At 33.1% G+C, this 21,596-nt stretch overlaps 2 protein-coding genes across 3 annotated transcripts; one reads left to right on the forward strand and one right to left on the reverse strand.

Moving 5' to 3' along the window:
* Positions 1-5,054: 5,054 nt before the first annotated feature.
* On the forward strand, positions 5,055-12,304 carry LOC25482016 (egalitarian protein homolog). 2 transcript variants are annotated; one of them, XR_003008743.2, is made up of 11 exons: positions 5,055-5,252; positions 5,369-5,535; positions 6,483-6,614; positions 6,814-6,864; positions 9,647-9,743; positions 9,913-9,959; positions 10,292-10,508; positions 11,151-11,280; positions 11,605-11,647; positions 11,865-12,010; positions 12,145-12,272. XR_003008743.2 is itself a non-coding variant. In XM_013610470.3 (10 exons), exons 1-10 carry the CDS (start codon positions 5,153-5,155, stop codon positions 11,937-11,939), a joined length of 1,059 nt encoding a protein of 352 aa, XP_013465924.1. In that variant the 5' UTR covers positions 5,055-5,152; the 3' UTR covers positions 11,940-12,304. The 2 variants fall into 2 exon arrangements, 1 of the variants encoding a protein (XP_013465924.1); XM_013610470.3 differs by having other exon boundaries at positions 11,865-12,304.
* A 2,084-nt stretch (positions 12,305-14,388) lies between these two features.
* Positions 14,389-20,868, reverse strand: LOC25482017 (clathrin interactor EPSIN 1). Its single transcript, XM_013610474.3, has 11 exons — positions 20,690-20,868; positions 20,516-20,567; positions 19,252-19,331; positions 19,043-19,121; positions 18,838-18,921; positions 18,578-18,723; positions 18,225-18,467; positions 17,019-17,143; positions 16,466-16,659; positions 15,349-15,727; positions 14,389-14,902 (listed from the first exon to the last, which is right to left on the reverse strand). Exons 1-11 carry the CDS (start codon positions 20,728-20,730, stop codon positions 14,679-14,681), a joined length of 1,647 nt encoding a protein of 548 aa, XP_013465928.1. The 5' UTR covers positions 20,731-20,868; the 3' UTR covers positions 14,389-14,678.
* Between the last annotated feature and the right edge of the window lie 728 nt (positions 20,869-21,596).

Genomic DNA, 21,596 nt, shown 5'->3' on the forward strand with positions numbered 1-21,596 from the left:
GAAATATTGAAAGTTTTCCTACTGTTCTTGGCCACAAACCTGTGTATTTGAGTGGCACTGTGAACTGGTTGGTTACTATTCACAGCAGTACTAATGTGGAACAAGCTGTTATTGTTTCTCTTGATTTGGAGACGGAGACATACAATCAATACATGGTGCCTCGTGGGGTTGATGAAGTGCCGCCGAACTAGCCTACTATTGGTGTGTGTGTTGGGAGGCTGCCTTTGTTTTTCTTATTCACACAGGGAAACTGATTTTGTTATATGGCAAATGAAGAAATTTGGGGTTGAAGATTCTTGGACTCAATTGCTTAAAATTAGTTATAGTGATCTTCTAATAGCTTACTATGACTTGCGTGACAGTGACAAAAGGTATTTTCAACTGATGCTATTATTTCTTTCTGACGATGGTGATTCATTGGTACTTCAGAGCAATCTAGAATCCCAAACAATTCTTTATAATAGGAGAGATAATAGAGCAAAGCGAACAGAAATTATTGGAACTAGCGATCATGCATACTGGGACTATGAGGTGGATTATGTTGAAAGCTTAGTTCCAATTTTTTGAAAGTAAGTTTCTCTTCCATTGTTTACGGGTTTGAATTTACGTTCATTTGTATATGCTGCTTTATTTTTGTGTTTATAGTAATGTGAATATTCTTTTTATGATTGCTTAGGTTAATCTAATATGCACTGTATCATATCATTGAGTACAAAATTTGGATTATCTCTTTTTTCCCAAGAACATGATAGTTTCATTTTCCTATAGAGGAAAATGTCGGTTTTTCTAGATCAACCTCCTATTAAGAAAGAGAGAAATGACTAAGGAGAGGGTTTTATGGCAGGGATCATAGAAATTGAGGATTCAGTTTAATATGAAAAGAAAATTGTAATATTTTGCTAGTTTTTTATTACTTTAGCTTTAAAGTCGTGTAATTATTCAACATAGCTTGTCGACTCTGGATGAACTCTAGTTCTTTTTGTATGCCTTGTTACATTAACGCTGATAAATAAAGTGTGTTTTGTTATGTTTCAATTGTTACTTGCCATCATTCTTGGTTCTTCTTTGATACATCTTTGATTCTTACATAGGTTTGACAAACTGATCCTGGAGATGCCAGATGTAGATATAAATGTGCCAGTCAACAATCAGAAACAGTCAGAAAAGGAATGTGTGTTGATGTATTTTGGTTGAAGTCGAAGGGGTTATTTCAGTTGTGGTTTTTTAACCTTGAGCGATTCCGGTCCTGTTTTGATATTCTTTTTTGGGTGTTTTAGCAGTTTGTGTGTGTTTTGCGGAGTTTCTTGCTTGCTTGGCCGCTAGTACTTTTGTGTTTTTATCCTTTGTAGTTTATTTGTCTTTGCTGCCTGGTGTCTGAGCCCTTTGGGGTGTTGGTTGTCTTTTGTTAATTTCTTGGGTATTGGGTGCTTTACTTTGCCAGTGGACTACCATAGTGGGTCTTAGGGTTATTGGAAGACATAATGTTTGTAGCAGAGTTCTGGTTTGGCAGATTGCTGGTGAGTTGTTTGCTGTTCCGTAAGTTGATGGGGTTTGGAACTTGTATTCTGTCAGATTGGCCCCTGATTCAGTTTGAGTCTTCAAGTTTCGTATTTCAGTTTTTTTGCTGTGGAATGTTTGGTTTGTCTATCTGTTCTGTTTTGGTGAGCTAGCATTAGAGTTGTGCATTTCTGTTGCCTTAGCATTTCTGTTATTGGTTCTGCCGGATTGGAGGTAGCTTTCATGAATCATTATACTTTGTTTTTTAGCATCAACAATTTCGCATCGGTTTGGCTGCTAGTGGCTGGATAAAATTGTTTTGGTTTTTGCTTAGTTGGTTGTTGCGGTATACTTGTTTTTTGTCGTGCTATTTTATTAGCAGTGCTTTAGACTTCTGTGCTTGTTCTCTTTATTCCTATACAAGCTTTTTGAGATGGTTAGATGGAAATGTTATTTTGCCAATATTCTTTTATTCCTTTACATTATTCTGAATTAAAGATTCATCTAGACTTTTGATGGAAGAAAGTTGGGATTTGGCCTTGTTTATTAAACAATAATGCAATTGCGAGAAAGTACCAAGTAAACACACCAAAGAGGAAAACATTTGTTCTAATCCCTCAACAATACTAGGTCATTTGGCATTGGTAATTCACTATACGTAGACTAGTTTGTTCAAAAAGACTCTAGTAGGGAAGTGCTACAATAGTATAGAGGAAATAGGATAAGAGAGCCTTAAAGATAAAGCTGAAATTTCTCTTATACGGTTTGCTGTTAGAGACCATTAAGAGAATTTTGCAGAAACCGATCAATATACATATTTCCCATCCTCAAATCTGTTTCTTTTAAAATTGGTCGATATACATTTAATTCTGTTATTCTATTAATTAAATAAACGTCAAATCTATTTCTTTTAGATGAATACTCCAGTGTCTTGATAATCCAACTATCAGTGTTAAAAAAAAAACTCAGATTTTTTCAACTTAGGGTAATCTTTTTTTTGTCAGGCAAATTAGGGTAATCTTATTCGTAGTATTACCGAACACTAATTATTTTTTTAAGGACCGAAAACTATTATGCACATCTCTTTAAACTAAAAATCAAACTTTAATTTGTCATCTTCATATTTAAGACCTATCTTTTTATCACTATGTCAAAATCTTGTTATTAAAATCAGCGTTGATTTGTTATTAAAAAGACAGGTCTTGAATCCGAGAGAACCCGGGTTCGAGCCCCACTAATGTCTTTGGAGGGAGGTAAATGTAAATACCTTTGTAAGTGCTCTTTGAGCTCGAAGGTCTTCCCTGTTTTGGACTGAGGCACTATCCCCTCACCCTAAAATTTTTGTAAGAAAAATAAGGGTTAATTAAGTTTTTGTCCCTATAAATATCTGCAGTTTTTTTTAATCCCTTTAAAAATAAATCACACTTTTTAGTCCCTACAAAATTTTCTGTTAGTGTTTTTAGTCTCTGTTAAATTAAAATTTGTTTAATTATGCTTAAACTTCTAAATTTTTGAAAGATTTTTTACATACATGTTCATAACATCGTAAGACACTCTTTTATAAAAAAAATTTAGTTTTTTAACATGTAATGAATTAAATATGAATTTTTCTAAAAGTCAAAATATCAAGATTATATTAATGAAAATTTGGACCTAATAATAAAATTTTAAGTTACTTTTTTGCGGAGGAACTTTGTATAATATTCTAAGTAAGTATGTGAAAAATATGTTACAAATTTAAAAGTTTAAGCACAATTAAGCAAATTTTAATTTTATAAGGACTAAAAGTATGTGTTGGTCCCTATTAAATTGAAATTTGTTTAATTATACTTAAACTTTTATATTTTTAAATAATTTTTAACAGACATGTCAAGAACATTATAATAATCTCTTTTATAAAAAATTAGAATTTTTTAATATGTAATGAATTAAATATAATTTTTTAAAACGCCAAAAATTCAAGATAAAACTAACGAAAATTTGGACCTAAAAATAAAATTTTGAACTAATTTATTGTGGCGGAACCTTTTATAATGTTTTAAACAAGTGTGTAAAAAATCATTAAAAATTTTTAAATTTTAAGCATAATTAAACAAATTTTAATTTAACAGGGACTAAAAACACTAACGGAAAATTTTGTAGGGACTAAAAAGTGTGATTTATTTTTATAGGAATTAAAAACAAAATTGCAGATATTTATAGAGACCAAAAATTTAAATAACCTAAAATAATAATAAAATTAATAGGTTTTATATCAGTTATCATCACCTTTTTACGTTAGATTGTTTTTCGGATTTAAGAAGCAAGTTACTTGCGGTAAAGAAATAATAAATTTAGGAAGTACCGAAGAAAATATTTTTTCGCATATTTTTCAGTTGCTAATTTTCGAAATATTTCTTATCAAATTTTACTTACCTTCTGATCAAATTATAAATATTCAGAGCTCTCTTTTCATGTAAATCGGAGGATTAACACCAAAAAAGAGATCTAAATTATTCCACCAATTATGATAATGATTAAATCCAAAGAAAAATACTGGAACAAGATTTCTTTAATTCTGAAAAAGATTATATTCACACAGATGCATAATTTCAAAGGTTCGATCAAGATTGGAAATAAGTAAAACTATCATTTCTTAATGAGCACCTCCTAAGTCCTAGACCACCTTTTCTACAAGCTTCGTACAAAACCATTCATCATCAGAATTAGAGCATAGCATTCATCATCAGAACATTAATCTTCATTTCTAGGATAACCATCTTCATAATATATACGTATTTTGCTACCTGACATCATCGAATCTATTGAAGTATTATTACAATTATCTTTTCCATACATTTTCTGAAAAATATTGATTTAATCAATATATATCGACATTGATTTAACATTGTTTAGATTTATTTTGCAAAATTACAATTCTCACATCTACTATATTTATACGAATTTATTTTTTTAAGGGTTATACTGTAAACTTATTGAAACTATAAAATGGAGCATTAACATAAATGTTTGTTTGGTTGAATGTCATCGTAAAACAAACACTTGTAAAAAAGTTTTACTCAAATTAATCTCTAAAAGTTTTATTTTCACAAGTTTTATTCTTATGTATTTGTTACATCTATTTGTATTGAAAATTGAGGATATTTTTATAAAGAGAAAAAACCAACTCAAAAGAACTGGGGTAATTTTCTTTATATATGATATAAATATACTTTTAAAAAATAAAAATCCATTGTAAAAAAATAAAATAAGAAAATCGTACTTTTATTTCCTTCTTCTTTGGTACCAAAAGGCTTAAATATGATTTTCGTCCCTGCAAAAAAAAAATTGAAAAACATTCCTGTAAAAAAAAACAACTGTCACGTGTATCAGATCGGTAGTGGGGTCAGGGACCTTTTTCAAACAATTATAAGATATTTTTCAACGTTTTTAAAATCAAAACTGATCCAAATTGTAAGGAGGAAAATCATATTTAAACTATGTCAAAATCGAGAGAAGATTATTGTCAGAGTTGAATATTCTCAACTGAGAAAATGGGTTAAAAGCACTTTAATACATCAATTCGTTAGATATAAAAGCAAAGAAAGAAAGAAGTGAAAAAGAGTCGTCATCAACTCGAGAGGAAGAAACCGCTGTGTGATGTGGTTCCGATCACATGGCTTCTTCTTCTCCTCCTCCTCCGTCACAATCTTATTCTTCTGCAACTCCTTCCTATCAATTCATCACTCATCTTCCCATTGCTCCTTCTTCTCCCAGTGCGTTTCTCGATTCGATTCACCATTTCCGATTTATTTAGGGATTTCTATTTTTGTAACTGTTTTGATGATTGATGAAATTTTTAACTGTTTTATTTTTATCGATGATGAATTAGGTGAGAAGGTTGAAGAGGAGGAACCGCGAGTTCCGATTCATGTTGTGACGAAAGCGTCGCAACTACCTGTGGATTTTCTCGAACCTTCGCCGCACTCGAAAATCGTTATTGGTTTTGATTGTGAAGCTGTTGACTTGTGTCGCGATGGAGCTCTTTGCATAATCCAGGTTAGTGAATTTAACTTTTTCTTTTTTGTGCTTTACGTATTCTAATTCATATATGAAGTGTTTGAAACTGTGTTCTCATTATTCTGAAATTTCTGTGATCGCGATATGATGATTTGAAATCACGTTATAGGCATAGACACTCACTGAATTTATATGGGAAAAATGTAGAAGAGGCTATAGTATATAGCTATGAAACATGGACATAGGACATTCCACATGACACTGACACTTCAACGCTAGCAGTAATTTAAGTTAATGACATAGTTGAATGTAAGTATACTTGCCAACATCGTGTCAGGGTCAGACACCGGACACGCCTTCGATGCTTAGAGGTATACATTAGTATATAATATGGAGTACTTTTAATGACGTGTTCGTAAGTCATAATTTGTATTCAGGTTATTGATTTCAATAAGCTCTTAAAGTTTACATAATAGCTTGTGAATAGGCTCTTAGACCCTGTTTGGATAAATAACATAATTTATAGCTTATAGCATAAGCGCTTATCAGTTATCATGATAAGTGCTGATAGGCGCTTATGCATAAGCTTTTTTATAACAAAAGATTAAATAAAGTTAAAATATTTTTGTACAAGTTATAAGCTGTTTTCATAAGCTATATTGAATAACTTATGAAAATAAGCTGAACACAACTTATAAACATGTCATAAACTATTTTCATAAGTTGTCTCAAACAGTCCCGCAAGTGTTTATGCTGATGGGTAAGGTTAAATGCGCCAGTCATGGTCTCTCTAAAATAGTTTATTGATTAGGCGGTTTAATTAAACTGTTTATCTAAATGCATCCATATATAAACTAAGAGCAACAGATATGTATATACTAGCAACCGATTACTACTCTGTTGTGTTATTTTTCAATGGATAATGATTTTATGCTATGTTTTGTATTTTTGCTTTTGGCATATGATTAAGTTTTATGTTTCTGCAGCTTGCTTTTCCTGATGCTATATACCTGGTTGATGCAATTGAAGGGGGGAGTGTGCTTATCGAAGCCTGTAAGCCTGCACTTGAGTCTGATTATGTCACAAAAGTGATTCATGATTGCAAACGCGACAGTGAGGTTTCTGATTTATTTGATTTCTTTTCCCGCCGCTTTTAGTATTTGTTGAAGACTTTAAGTATCATTTCATGGAAATCACAAGAAAAAGAAATTTTTCATGATGGAAATAAAAATAAGTTTGAGACTTAACTTGTCATCTCAGCAACTCCCATTTTCATCAGATGACTTGAGCCCTTACAAACATATTGTTGTTTTATAGGCATTGTACTTTCAGTTCGGCATCAAGTTAAACAATGTGGTGGATACCCAGGTGAGCTATCTTATTAACAGACATCCTTTCGACTGTGTTCACTGCTCTTCGGAATCGACCATCTTTATATGTCTTGTTATGTTGGCAGAATAAAATACTTCCACACCCATGATAGCACATATTTCATGGAATGAGATATCATATTGCATATCTGATGATGGAAGTTGTTATATTCTATGGTGTTATGATTATGCTGCCTAGATATGATTTCTTATCATTTGTGATTCACTTGAATACACTTATGATAAATCTAAAATTGATTACTTATCTCTGCTTTGTTTCGGATTCTTTTAACATGATATGATTGTCATTATGGCAATATTTATGAGGTTTAGGTTATTTCCCATTAAGTTTGTTGTCTACCTTTAGCTACTGACAAATGTTGTTGCATATTCCTCATTTAGTTTTCATGATTCAAGGGCACCCCTTATCTGTAAAGTGTGTTTACTTCCATTAGAATATTTAAATTTATGATAAGAATATTAGTAATGAAGCATGGAATGTGATATTTTCAGGAGATGCTCTAATTCTAGTTTAGAAGTGAAAATTGGGGAATATACCGTAACACAAGTCACATAGTTTAAGTTTCATTGTAAAGCTTCATTAATGGAAAAGTAGAGGTGGTTATAAACTATAGGATCCAAGCGCGGTAAATAAAATGTAGTGCTTCTTCAGGTTTTATTTTTTCATAACAAGTTACCACTCAAGTTTAAGGAAAAATGTTACTGCACACCAATAAGACTGGCGGTGCTTTACGAGACTAAATGTTATTATAGATGAGTAGACCGACAAAACAAGATACAATTTAAATGAATGTACTATAGTGAGAGTCAGCATAGTGCACATTGTGGAAAAGATGGTAGAATCTCAACTTAGCTGATTTGGTCATGTGTGGAGAGGACCTATAGAAGCTTCGGCGAGGATAGTAAATTAGATGGAGAATGATATAGTTAATAGTTAGAAGTGGGGGACTACGGGCAAATAAACGAAAATTAAAGGTCAAATTAGAAGGATTTTTGTTTAAATGGATTCTCATCAAACATGAGTAGGAGTGCTAGCAACACTCTCCGTAACACCCGCTCTCTTTTTGGGTGAAATCAATGTGGGTCCTACACTTTGGAAATGGGACCCCGCATAAAGTGGTGGGACCTACATTGATTTCACCCAATAAAAGAGTGAGTGTTAGAGAGTGTTGAAAAGAGAGTGTTGCTAGCACTACTCTAGGATATTATGATATCCATGCAGTCAACCCAATCTAGTGGGAAACAATATTATTAGAGAGTGTTGAATGTTCTTACAATATTATTGCTTAGTTGACTCTCAACTGTATTTTTTCATTACTACAGTTTAGCTAGTAGTTTACTCTTATATTGATAGTAATTAACTAATTATCTCCTTTATTGTATCTGTACTATAACTAAGAGCTAACGTTGATTGTTGAGTTAGACAACCTTGATCCAGAGAACCATAGTAGTGGCGACCACTGTCTGCTGGATTTACACCCACCCGTACTGGGTCCACCGCCAGTGTTCTCTAAATACACCTATAATGTATCCACTAAGAACCACACCGGCTTTGGTTTCTAGCTTTAGGCAGTTCCATTCCAGCAGCACTACGGACCTTCTAATTGGGGTAGCACTTGGGTGACATAGAATTGGTGACATTGGCCAACCACAATGTCACAAGTGGCTTCTCTCTCCCCCTTTCTCTCTCACACACACAAGGATTGTGATTGGCCAATGTCACCAATTCTATGTCACCCAAGTGCTACCCATCTAATTCTATGCACCAGCTGACAAGTTACACTAGGCTACTGGCTGATTTGGCTCCACCCCCGTTTGTTTTGTTATCTTCTAGGCACGGTCTGTTTTCTAAATTAGAGCCCGATTCAATTCCAAGAACTGTTGCAAGCTATCCTTGCTAAACTCCAAATATTTCTTTTGATTAACTTTAAGGAGTTTGTTCCTTGCTTTGTATGATTGCTTGGTGTTAAATTTTTGTTACAGATCTTTACTTCTTGCTGTTCTGTGTGTGATTCTGACCATCTTGCTGAGTTATCGTCCCATTAGTATTCATTTTTCCTATTTTGGTCTAAAACATCAATTCATGGGTATTTTGGATCCCTCATTTTGTTGCATTGTCTTTCCAGCTTTCCACATTATATTTCCAAATTATTTTCTAGTGGGCTCATTTGAAACATGTTGATAGCCTAATATAAGCTTCAATTTCAGCAAGCAGGTCTGACGAGAATTGTTATAATATAAGCATTTTTTGAATGTTTAGCAACCAGTCAACCTTAGTTATTTAATTGAAGAAAATTGTCTTGTGATTACCTCTTTGATCGGTGGTGGTTGTCGTTGTTGTTGTTATTATTACTATTATTATTTTCATCTCCTTAATTATCCATACTATGAGGGACAAGCGAGCAGGTCTGTATGACAGATTAGTCTCGAACACTCTTGTTTCTGCAACTTTATTACATCAATAAACTTATACAGCTGGGAAAAAATTTATTTATCCTCTTAGCCTATTTACGATAAAAACATCAGTTAGCTACTTAAATAGGCTTCTATAATCTTAGGAAAGTTTCAGGGGAGTTTGCTTAATCCTCTCCCCCTAGTGATCCATTTGAAAATAGGAAATCACAAGGCAGGAGAGAGGTGAAAATTGTATAACAAATAATTTCCCTTATCAATATCATGTTTTGTCCTTTATTTTTCTTCATTGGTATTACCGATGATCCTTATGTTTTATTAATATCATAATTCTTGTGTTGGCTTAGATTGCTTACTCACTTCTAGAAGAGCAAGAAGGACAAAGGCGGTTGCCAGATGACTATATTTCACTTGTTGGTCTCCTAGCAGATCCACGTTATTGTGGTATTAATTGCGTCGTGGTATCCATTAAATATTTTTTTTGGTCATGGTTTCTTTATATTTTTTACCATAATATTCTAGATGTAGGTGATTAATAATTCTTGATAAGTTCTTTCGAGTCGATTGGTTCCTCCCTTTATACTCATTATTCACTTTGTGGGTTTGCATGCAGGCTTATCAAATGTTGACAAGGAAGAAGTCCGTGTCCTTCTTCGACAGGTTGGTTTTTAGAATGAAATTTGTTGCTAAGAGGATTTATTTTTCACTTTCCTTCTGAAAAAGTTAAATTATTGGATTTTTATGATTGATTCCATCATGCATGTTGAAGATCTGATTGTGATACCAAACCGGTAACTATAGAAAGTTTTTTTTTCTTTTTGCTAATAACTAGAAAGTTTTTGAATAAAAGAAACAGTGAATTTTATTTATCCACTTGTTGGCATTGATTTGTGAGACTGTTCCACCGGATATGAAAGAATAAATATGAAATACTTATGTAATCTGCACTAAACTCTATTAGCTAGTGATATTATGTCTAAATGTTTTGCCAGGACCCCAATTTTTGGACTTACAGACCTTTATCTGAACAAATGATCCACTCTGCTGCTGATGATGTCCGTTTCCTTCTCTACATTTATCATCAAATGATGGCAAAGTTAACTGAACGGTCCTTATGGCTTCTTGCTGTTCGTGGTGCCTTGTACTGCCGGTGTTTCTGTGTGAACAATAATAATTATGCTGATTGGCCATCCCTACCTCCAATTCCAGGTCATCAAAACCTGGACGACAATATTATGTACAAATTATATTTTCTTGTTTTTATAGTATGAGACTGCTTGGGCACGTTATTTTGCCAGTATGATATACTGTCTGTCCCTTAAATCTTCCTACACTTTGCACCAATGGAATTTAATTTGAAATTGAAATAATATAATGTATGATGTCATTCATAATAGTGTGATGACACGACTTTCCTGTTGAAAATTACCTCAAAGCATGAATATATGCAGCTTCTATGTAAACATTAGGGACACACTTGACAGGAACTATGAAACTCTTCTTCATTACGAGGCCCGGGGGTTCTTTCCATTTTTTATTTTGTTACTCCTCTTCGAGGTTCATGGAAAATGAGTTATAGTGAAACTTTGGTCCACTTTGTTCATTTGATTTCATTACAACTGAAAAATATTTCACTTTTATTTTTTAGCATTTTATATTAACCTACTATTTTGATACATATTAGGAATGCTTGTTTTTTTTTTTTTTTGCTTTCGCACCGGTTTCCGACCCACCAAAGGTGGACGACTATTCCGGCTCGTGCGTAGAGGCATGCGCACTGGCCAAGGAATGCTTGTTTTGATTGGTTCATTATATTCACCGTTTTAAAGAATCTCTGCTTCTTTCTTGTAGATGAGCTGAAAGTTGATGGAAATGGTCCTGAGGAAGAAATTCTTTCAGTTCTTGATGTTCCCCCAGGAAAGATGGGATGCATTATTGGGAAAAAAGGGGCTTCAATTATGTCAATTAAGGAGTCTTGCAAGTAATAATTTGTTTCTCCCCTTTCGATTCCCCAGGTTTAATAAATACACACTTCGTTTTGGAAATGGATTGCACCCAAACTACCTTTTCCTGCAGTTGTAACTTTGGTCATGCATTGAAGATCGGATGATTATGATTTTAAGTTGTATTTTAGAATTTAAAAACCCAAACTTTCCGATCTCCATCTAGGATCAACGTATTCGGACTGCAGCTACTGCAGCATTTTGTGACTGCATTCAATCTAGATCCCTTTGTTTTGGTATAATTCGTTTTTCTGCTTTCCATGTCTTCTTTTTTTAAAATTTTAAATGCATTATTTGTGCAGTGCGGAAATTCTCATTGGAGGTCCAAGGGGTCCAGCTGACAAGGTATCAGCATACTCTACCATGTGATTCATAAGCTCCAGCTTCTCAGCTGATTTAGTTTATTTTTTAATTTGTCTGTTGGTGGCTTGGTATTGATTTGTTAATATATGTGTATGTATAATACTTCTTTTTTCTCTTTGATATAGTCTATATATCAGTAGTCTAAAAATAGTATATTTAACCATCTGCCTGTATTAAGCGTTTGCGTTTTTACATGCAGGTTTTCATCATTGGACCGGTGAAGCAGGTGAAGAAAGCTGAGGCGATGTTAAGGGGTAGACTATTGTATATCTGATAGCCAAAACTCTTCTCTTTCAATCAAATTTCTGCAATAAATCAAATTTCTGGGACTTCTGCCAATGATGAGTAAGGGGATAGGAATTGTTTATACATGAGAGTCCTTTTTCCCTACTTACATCTGCTGGACACAATGAAAAACCAAATAAAAAATAAAAATTTGTCTTATCAAATGAACTGTTTCATTTCTCTCGTTTGGGCAGGTCCAATATTTGAACTGGAAGATGCGGTGCCAGCTTTTTCTCATTGCTATTTTGTGCCATTTGTCGTATATGTAAAACATATTAATAGACTTCTTCAAATAGAGAATATACTGTTCGTTAGCTTTTAACTAGTAATTTGAACTTAAAAATTAAACAAATATATTTTTGGCATATATACTCTATTTATATTTAATGATTTTGAAGTGAGTTTAAATTTCAAATTGTAGGATATACTAGTTGAATTTTCTTAGATTTTTATAAACTAACACTCGTCATTAAATATGTTATGTTAGTAGCTAGGGTTCAAACTCTTTTAGCTCAACTATCTGGAGCTATGTCTGAAGAAAAAAATAGGTATATTTGGGTCCGTTTAGCTAAGACTAATTTTGTGATCTTTTGAAATGAAAAGTAGTTGAATTTTATTTGTTAACAACAATTTTGTTGTGTGCTTGTAGAGTTCTTTCTGCAAATTGGAATATCAATTCGAGTGTAGGAATCAATTGTTAGTTTAGTCTAATTTTGCAATAAAAATATTAGGCTTAAATATCGATCCTGTAATTTGGTCCAATTTTTATTTTCGCTGTAAAAAAAAATTCAAAAATTTTTTGTTTGAAAATGGTCTCTGGCCCCACTATTCAGCTGAAGTGGCATGGCTTTGGCCACGTGGTAGTTGCTGACTGTGCAATTTTTACAACGTGATATGTCACATAATATTAAATTTTTAAAAACATTTTTAAGTAAATTTTGAAAATTGTTCTTTGAAATAAAAAATTCTGAAAATAATTTTAAAAAATAAAAAAAAAAATCCGATTATATATTTTTTAAAAATATAATTTTTTGAAATATAAAAAAAAACGGAAAATTATTTAATTAAATAAAATTGTCAATATTTTAAAAAAAATAATTGAACATATAATTTTTAGATTTTTTCCAAGAACTTTTTTTTTTATTTTTGAAAAGTTATTTTCTTGTTCTTTTACAAAAAATTCGTTTTTTTTTTAAATAAAAAACTTCGAAAACTTATTTTTTTTGACCAAAAAAACTGTTAAAATTAAATTTTCGGAAAATAATTTTTTTTAATTTAAAAATGATATATTAATTTTTTTTTTAAATACTGACAATTATATTATCAAAAGTTATGAATGTTGAGATTATATAATTTTAAAAAAAATTCTCTGTCATTTTAATTTTCAAAATTTTATTTCCAGATTAAAAAAAAAAAGTAATTTTCAATTTTTTTTCATATTTTCAACAAAATATATATTTAAAAATTATATGATCGAAAAAAATATTTGGAATTTATTTTCAGTTTTTTTATTTTTAAAAACTATTTTCAAAATTTTAAAAATATTTTTTATGTTTTTTTATTATGTCGCATGCCACATCATTGCCACGTGGCAAAAGTTGCACAATCAGCAACTGCCACGTGGGCAAAACCATGCCAACTCAATGATGAAGTGGGGCCGGGGACCTTTTTCAAACAAAAAAGTTTTGGAGGGATGTATTTCAAAGTTTTTTTTTACAAGGACGATTATCATATTTAAGCCTTAAATATTATTCTATTGGTTCTTTGATCCTCAACTTAGAATTTGTTCCTCAACTTAGAAAAACCTCCCATTCTCTTAATCTCTGTCCAAAAGCGAATGAACCGGAGGATGAAAAACAAGAGACTGGTAATGGATTTCTAGAAAAGTGGTATGCGTGAACAACTGTTTCATCGATTTTCAATTCCTTCCATTATATTTCGCAATGGGCATAAAGAAATGGAGCCCCAACAACACCCTGATATCCACTTTGAAGAAAGCCTCAACGACAACATGTTTTTTGGGAAATATGACAAGAGAATTGGATTTACATTGCACGGAGGTTTCATAATGGGGTGGTAGCAACCATGGACAGAAGATACAACGGACATACCGCTGCATGCCGCAGTAATGCAGCGGAAGTTATTGTTGAAAATTTCATGGTCTCCTGTCTTCACTATTATCCACAACTACTCCTAGTCCTAGCAAGATGCTTGTTATGGGACAATACAGGGAAGATACAAATTATGACTCAAAGCGCCTCTCATTCTTGCAAGTCAGTAGGGCAATGTTCTTGAATCACTGCTGCAATTAACAGAACATGACCGGATGACATTAATTCCAACTTCAAGGGGAGGAGATGATCGCCTAGCCCTCTAGGTAGTTTTCGGCGGTCAACATACAACATTAAAAGAATGAGAAAGACCGGAACAAAGGAAGGTGAAGGCAACCACACATTTTACAACATAAAGCAGTATCACAAGCTATTTGGGTACTTCAGTTTGCTGGATCTTGTAATCAACATTAAAATGCAACAGTAGCATGAATTTAAGATAATATAATCACAATAGTGATAGGAAATTGCTATTCCTACCTTTCTTGGATACAAAATAGAGAGAAATATATATTAACAAAATCCACCATGCCAAAAAGCTCAGCAATCTTGATAAAGCCGACACACAAAGAATGAGTGAAAATGTGATGGAATGAGTATACAATTTGTGAATTTTTTTACTTCTGGAACCCACCAAATTGATAGTTTTGGCCACCGAAGTTTGAAAATATGTCATCTCCAGCTGTTGACTGTGAAGGAGTGCCACCATACATACCAAGACCGGATCCTGTACCCATAGCTCTCCCCATGTATAATGTAGTTGGAGGGCCTTTCTCCCTTTCATCTAATCCATCACTTAATCCACCCACAATTCCAACATCGACAAGGGATACTTTTTTGGCTGCAAAATAATATAAGATAATTACATAAGTAACCAAAATAATTGGCATATTACATATTTCACGAGTGCATCATATAACAGAATGACTCGTGATATTGCACATACATGAGGAAACAATGGGGAAGTGGACGACTACACTAGTTCACCAAGATCCTCCTACCAAATTCATGTACTTAATCTAAAGCAAGGATAACGCATACTACAATGTAATGCATTAATCACCCTGAAACACAAGATTGAATCCCAAAAGGCTAAAACCCTAAATAAATAAATTATGTTTCAATGTAATCATGGAAGAAAAGGACCATGCAACTACATATTTAAAACATGCAGTTGCAAGCTTTTTTCGGGTGAAAACATGCAGGTACGGGATATAAAGCATTAACTCAACACAGAACATATTATGCAGTGGAAAAGCTGTTAAAGTAATCAGCATAAAAACTTACGAGCAGATATATTGAGGTCAATCAATCCACGGCTTAGTGAATCAGCCCAAATGCCAGACTTCACCTGAAAAGCATCCTTTTTAGGCGAAACATTAGAGTCTGTTACAGATTTACCACTTGTACTACCATCGGTGGCAGCATTCGTTGAGGGCTGAGAAGATACAGAATCAGATTGAGAAGTAAAATCACCAAAAACATCAGATCCCTCAAAATTATTAAGTGGAACAGAAGCAAAGGGATCAAAAGTGCTGTTATTCACAGGAACAGAGTTTTCCGACTTGCTGTCAGGCTGCACAGCTGGTGAAGGAATGGAAAACAAGTCAACTGTTGGTGTAACTGAAGGAATGGCTGGTTGTGAAGAGAAAAGATCCACTTCATCCTGAGCATGGAATCAACAAGATACACACAAGCGGAATTTTAGCACCGTGAATGAAAATGTGGAGAAAGAAGCGAAACAGGTAAATCCATAATTTTTACAACATCTAACAAAGCAACAACCAAATTTTCCCCTACTAGGTGGGTTCGACCGCATAAATCCAACGACGACGTAATATCTTGTTATGAATTAAGTCCAATGATGGATCATTCATTCTAAATCTGTTTTATTGGTTTGGGCTATAAGTTTGCATGTTATCTCCTCTATCTTCAACTACTGGAGTATCCACCATCCTCCATCTAGTCTAGTCTTTGTATTTCTACATCCCTTCTAAAGTCTAAAAAACGTCCAAACTCGTTATTATCTCAAATGAATTGTGATCACAATTTAATAAGCTGAATAATTTTCCTCACATGCAATTAATACACCCATGTGAAAATTTATCAACACCAATATTTCTAATGTTCTCCTCCAAAGACAATTCCAGTCTCAAAATACTAGTTCAGTTATAATTCATAATAAGAATATACCAATAATATTCACATCGATGGAGTAAAGTGCAGTTAAACAATCCCATTCATATTGGCAACATTCATACTTTTGGAGCACCAATGAATGTGGCAATTTAAGGTTGTAAGATAGAACCTACTTAATGATGGAGATTCATGCCATTAAACAGGTAATTGGTAGCTGAAATTAAAAAAAAAACGGCAACACAAATTATTGCTAATGAAGTCTAACCTGTGGTTGAGAACTAGCTCCTTTGTCCGCATGTGGTGCTGCTGAAACAAATGATGCATCCGCAAAGAGATCAACATCTGACACATTACTAGTTGCTGGCTTTTCTACAGAAACAGATGTTGGAGCATCCATGAAGTCACCGAGCAAATCTTGTCCAAAGAGATCAACCTGGTTTGAGCTTCCAGCTGAAGTCTCTGTTTGAAGGAAGGAAAAAAAAAATACAATTTATTAGGTAAAAGTCCTGTCCTTGAAATCAAAATACATAGTCAATTGTTCAATTTGATTTTTCTTCCGTTTTTCTGGCGGCCCTGGAGTTGTAACACTTAAGGAGAATAAATTGAATTGCGAAAGCTTCTGTGTGAATGCTTCAGAATACAATAAATTACTAGTTGTAACACTAGTAAGTATTCTGAACACTTAAAATAAGAGCAACCCGGTGCACTGAAGCTCCCGCATAGGCAGGGTCCGGGAAGGGGTCCCACCATTTGGTGATTGTTCTTGTCCTTAAGCGATGTTCCTCAATTTATTGTCCTTAAGTGTTCAGAATACTTACTACTAGATGTTCCTCTCGGATCAAAATCATCAAAGTCGTCCTCAGTAGGTACACTTGCACTTTGAGAAGGAACTGCATTAGCAGATGACTTTGATGCTCTAGAAGATTTGTTCTCCTGACTTTTGCTGCAAGGAAGACACTCTGGAATAAGAATATGGGCAACAGAATAGAATCATTGCAGTATGGAGAGGCAGAAGCATGTGCCTTTCTGTGCATAAAAACCAAAGCAGGTGCAAGTAAAAAGATGAGTTGAGATAAGCATCTCAAGTTCTCAACCATTTACCCAAACTCCTGCTTAATTTTTTCCAAGTCAAAATAAGCTTGTTGAACTAGGCAATGAGGATCAAGAATCAAAGGTTTGAGTCTGGACATGTGTCCAGTGATGAGCATATAGTTGTATCATGCACAGGCCTGTCTTTGACTAGTTAAAGGCTTATTTCAGCTTTTATAGAATTTTTAGCAATTAGAAATCTTTCTTATGCTTATGGGCACTTCCCAACATTTTAATAGTAACAGTTTAATAGATCTACAAGATACATTTTCTTCTGCTAAAAATGACACATTTTCTTCTAAAGGAAAAGAGACCATAAAACCTATTAGAAAAAAATTACACTTAGTGCCCTGCTTATGTCAATATTATTTGAAGAAATGCTTTTCGGATGATAATTAATTTTCAAATAATAAGTTTCCTTTCTGAAGAACAGACATTAGAATCGAAATTTGAGCCTTCATTGGTGTCCAAGGTAAAGAAAGATAAAAAGTAAGCTCTAATTATAATGAAATTTAATATATTTGTTAGGATATGCAGACAAGAGAGTGCATGGCCATATGGTTAATGACTGAATTATTTAGAAAGAAAAAAAATTCTATGAGACCAGCTAATGTACAAAAAGAAAGGTAAACTATTAAAAGCAAGTTATTAAAAAAACTAACAATTTCCTAAACTCCTTGGTAAATGGCTTCACTAGTTTAAAAACTTGGGGCACAACTAGACATACAGTAACGAATAAGGCGCATCAGAAAACAATGTACATGACAATACACACGGTAATAACTATATCTATGTAGTAAGTGCTACTGCTAAAGTAGTCACTAGATACTTCAGATTCAAACTTCCGAAGGATTATGTATGGCAAAACAATCCAACTATAGTATGGAACTACTGAACAAGCATAAAATACATTTACCATTATTTGCACGCCATACCTGACAGACCGAACAGAACCTTTTTTGAAGGAGTTCTCTTCATTTTTACTTGAGACACCATGCCGTGATTTTCCTGAGTAATCTTTGTCTATTTTTGCTTCATCATAGCGCCCCTTGTCTCCGTAGCTATCACTAAACCTATCACCACTTGAACCAAAACCTCCATATTTGTTACTGCTCCCACTACTAAATGAGGTTGTCCCGGATTTGTATGTCATTCCACTAGATGAAACTCCAACGTACCTAAATTAAGCACACCAAAAGAAAAACAAGAAAATTATTTGCTGAGAACATAATGGCAGCTTAGTTTACCTAATCACTATGGGATTGAAATATTGACAAATTTGACCTACTTGTCACGGTTTGCAGCAGCTTTATTTCTAATATCATGTATCTTTTCTCTATCATTCAAAAGGGCAACAATGTTTTCTGCCTTCTTCCTTACATTGAGTCCCACATCCTTCCCATTAGGCTCAACATATTCAAAGCTAGAAAGTGCCTTTACCAATAAAAGTAAATGGTGTTTATGTAAGAAATTTCTCTTATGATTTATTTGTAAGAACTGTTGAGAATTGCAAGAAAAACTAGCTAAATGCAAGAGAATGGCCCTTACAGAGATCTGAAAAGTATGTTCTATAATGTCGTCAACTGCACGTTCAGATCCATGTGATACCAAATACTCTATAACAGCTAATGCCTGACATCAAATAGAAAGAGAAGCGAGTTGATGTATCAACAAAGAAAATGCAACAAAACAAAACACTTCTCTTTGTACCTTAAAGTTTTAAGTAATAACATGGTTATTTAGATAATGTTACCTTGTATACATATCGCCAATCCTTTCCAGTTTCAGCCAATCTTGTCCAAAGAACATTCATAACCAGCTGACATTCAGTACTGGAAGGTACAGAAGAAGCAAATAAGCAATCAACTAACTTGCATCGGAAAATTTTCTCCATGAAAACCAAACGAAATTTTCAAAAATTAAAAAACAATATAAAAGGAAAAGCAGTAGGTAGATATTTACAATTTTTTGGTAGCAGTTGCAATCTCTGCCAGCACAGTACCATGAGGACCCCAAGGCTCATCGTCAGTTGCATCCAACACCTAAATTATAAATAGTGGCAGAAAAAATCAACAAAACAATACCAATGGAATGCAGATTGTGCGGTACTAGCATGGCAATCAATCCACATTCTTATTCTTCACTCATATACATAGTTATAAATATAAAATATTGTTCAATGATAACATGCTAAACACACTGCCTAAAGCAAAAGAAAAGAAAATCTTCAATACATTTTGAAATTCTCAATAAATAGAAAAGGAGCCTTGGCAAAATGGTTGGATTTGCTTCCATGTAAAAAAAAAATTAAAATCAAAAACATTGTTAACATGTGCAATTCCCTTTTATCAAGCATTACCGATATACTTTGAAATTTAAACATACACTCCACAGATTACATTTGCAGAGAAAGAATCAGGCAGAAAACATAAAATCTATTATTAAACTCAACAAAGGTTCTTAAAGTTTGTGATTGTATGAAAACAAGCAATTATGTAACAACTGTCTTGCATCAACAGATTATTCAAAAATCACGTGATAATATGCTGCCACGATCAATTTTCAGACTCAACAACAACCAAACCTTATCCCACTAAGTGGGGTCGGCTACATGGATCAAATTACACCATATTGTTCTATCACATATCATATATCTATCCAACTCATCAATCTATAAATCTTTCTTAATAGTTTTTCTATGTCTCTTTCTGCGTATAGTCAACAGTGATTTAACTACCCTCCATCTAATCTACTCTCTTTACTACAAAATCTACAGATCTTCTCTCTGCATGCCCAAACCCCCCTAAGATGAGTTTCCACCATCTTTTCTATAATGGATGCTACCCCAACTCTCTAATATTGTCATTTCTAATCCTATCTTGTCTAGTCTCACCGCACATTCAACGCAACATCCTCGTCTTTAACAAGCATTCCACAGTTTACATTTGCAGAGAAGGAATCAAACACAACATAAAATGTATTCTCAAACTGAACAAAGATTCTTAAAAGTTTATGATTCTATGAAAACAAGCATCAACAAATTATTCAAAAACTACGTTAAAATACGCTGCCGCAACCAATTCTCATACGATTTCAATTCAATTTGATTCGATTTCAAATACATGTAACAATCCTTATTGAGAAAAATATATTTATTAATCAATCAACACAATTCTTCAAAATATCAGAAATTTTAATGGAAATAAAATAAAAATTAGAATTTCACCTTCTGTTCGATTTCAGGAACCTTAAGCACCTTCAGATTCACCTCTCTCTTACTGTTATCAATCAAATATTCACAAATAAGAACGAAAATTGAAATATATTTCGAATTCGATAATTTAAAAAAAAAAATGAAAATTGAAATGCAAAAAAGGATGAATTGAAAATGTAACATTACATTTCTCGAACGGTTTGATCGAAGACTTTCATGAAATCCATGATGATTGATCTGTGTAGATCTGATCTGAAGGGAAAGGTTATGTAGCTTTGTGTTAATTGAGGCGAAATTCGATGGGTTCTGTTGCTGTGATATCTAAGATTTCAGATCTATTTCTTTCTTCTTTTTTTTTTTTACACATTGTTGTATGGATTTAATTGATATGCACCGTCGGTGTAAAACTAGATATACACCGTCAGTGTAAAACTAACTGTGCATTCCCATTAAACTCCAGTTACAATTTTTTAACCATCTAAAGTTTGGACTAGTAATTATTACACTTAGAAATCAAAATCGGTTTTTTTAAAATGATATATCTTTAATAAAATTTATTAATTATTTGAACTCAGTCGCTTGATTCTTTCTATTATAAGTTTGATTCCCTTAATTTTACACTTACGAAATTGGTTTACCAATTTTGGTTTCTCACTCAATGATGACGATGTAGATCACCTACATGTATTAATTATATACATGTTATTGACTAAGTTGCAAAAATGAATAATTTTCCAGTTTGAGAATGAAGTTTTTTAAAAGATGTTCTTTGTAATCACATGAGTGTTAATCATTCTAAGCCATTGTATTGTATGTTGTATAATTTAAAATATTTGACATCTTCGCTTTTTAGTCCCAAATATATGACTAATGGACCAAAACTTGTTAGATTTAAAGAGTTAATTTATGCGGAGATGAAAATTGAATCAAGACCATAATAACTTTACCTACAATGTTAACTCCTTCATCTGTCACCAAGCCAGCTATAACTCATATGACATCATTATTTTGAAAAAAATGATTGTACTCTATTGCAAAAAAGAGTGTTATAAACACTTTTTTTTTCTTTCTAAAACTTGCTTTTAAGGGATTC

This window comes from Medicago truncatula, chromosome 1 (assembly GCF_003473485.1).
Source record: "Medicago truncatula cultivar Jemalong A17 chromosome 1, MtrunA17r5.0-ANR, whole genome shotgun sequence".
Classification (NCBI taxonomy): Eukaryota; Viridiplantae; Streptophyta; class Magnoliopsida; order Fabales; family Fabaceae; genus Medicago; species Medicago truncatula.

Bases quoted from the DNA above. Each gene is read 5' to 3' on its own strand.
- LOC25482016 (XM_013610470.3), top strand. From the start codon at position 5,153: ATGGCTTCTTCTTCTCCTCCTCCTCCGTCACAATCTTATTCTTCTGCA. The intron at 11,281-11,604 runs GTAATAATTTGT...TTATTTGTGCAG, and splicing joins TCAATTAAGGAGTCTTGCAA to TGCGGAAATTCTCATTGGAG. The intron at 11,648-11,864 runs GTATCAGCATAC...TTTTACATGCAG, and splicing joins CAAGGGGTCCAGCTGACAAG to GTTTTCATCATTGGACCGGT.
- LOC25482017 (XM_013610474.3), bottom strand. From the start codon at position 20,730: ATGGATTTCATGAAAGTCTTCGATCAAACCGTTCGAGAAAT. The intron at 19,332-20,515 runs GTGAAATTCTAA...TTTATAATTTAG, and splicing joins TTCCTGAAATCGAACAGAAG to GTGTTGGATGCAACTGACGA. The intron at 18,724-18,837 runs GTAAGGGCCATT...TTATTGGTAAAG, and splicing joins AACATACTTTTCAGATCTCT to GCACTTTCTAGCTTTGAATA.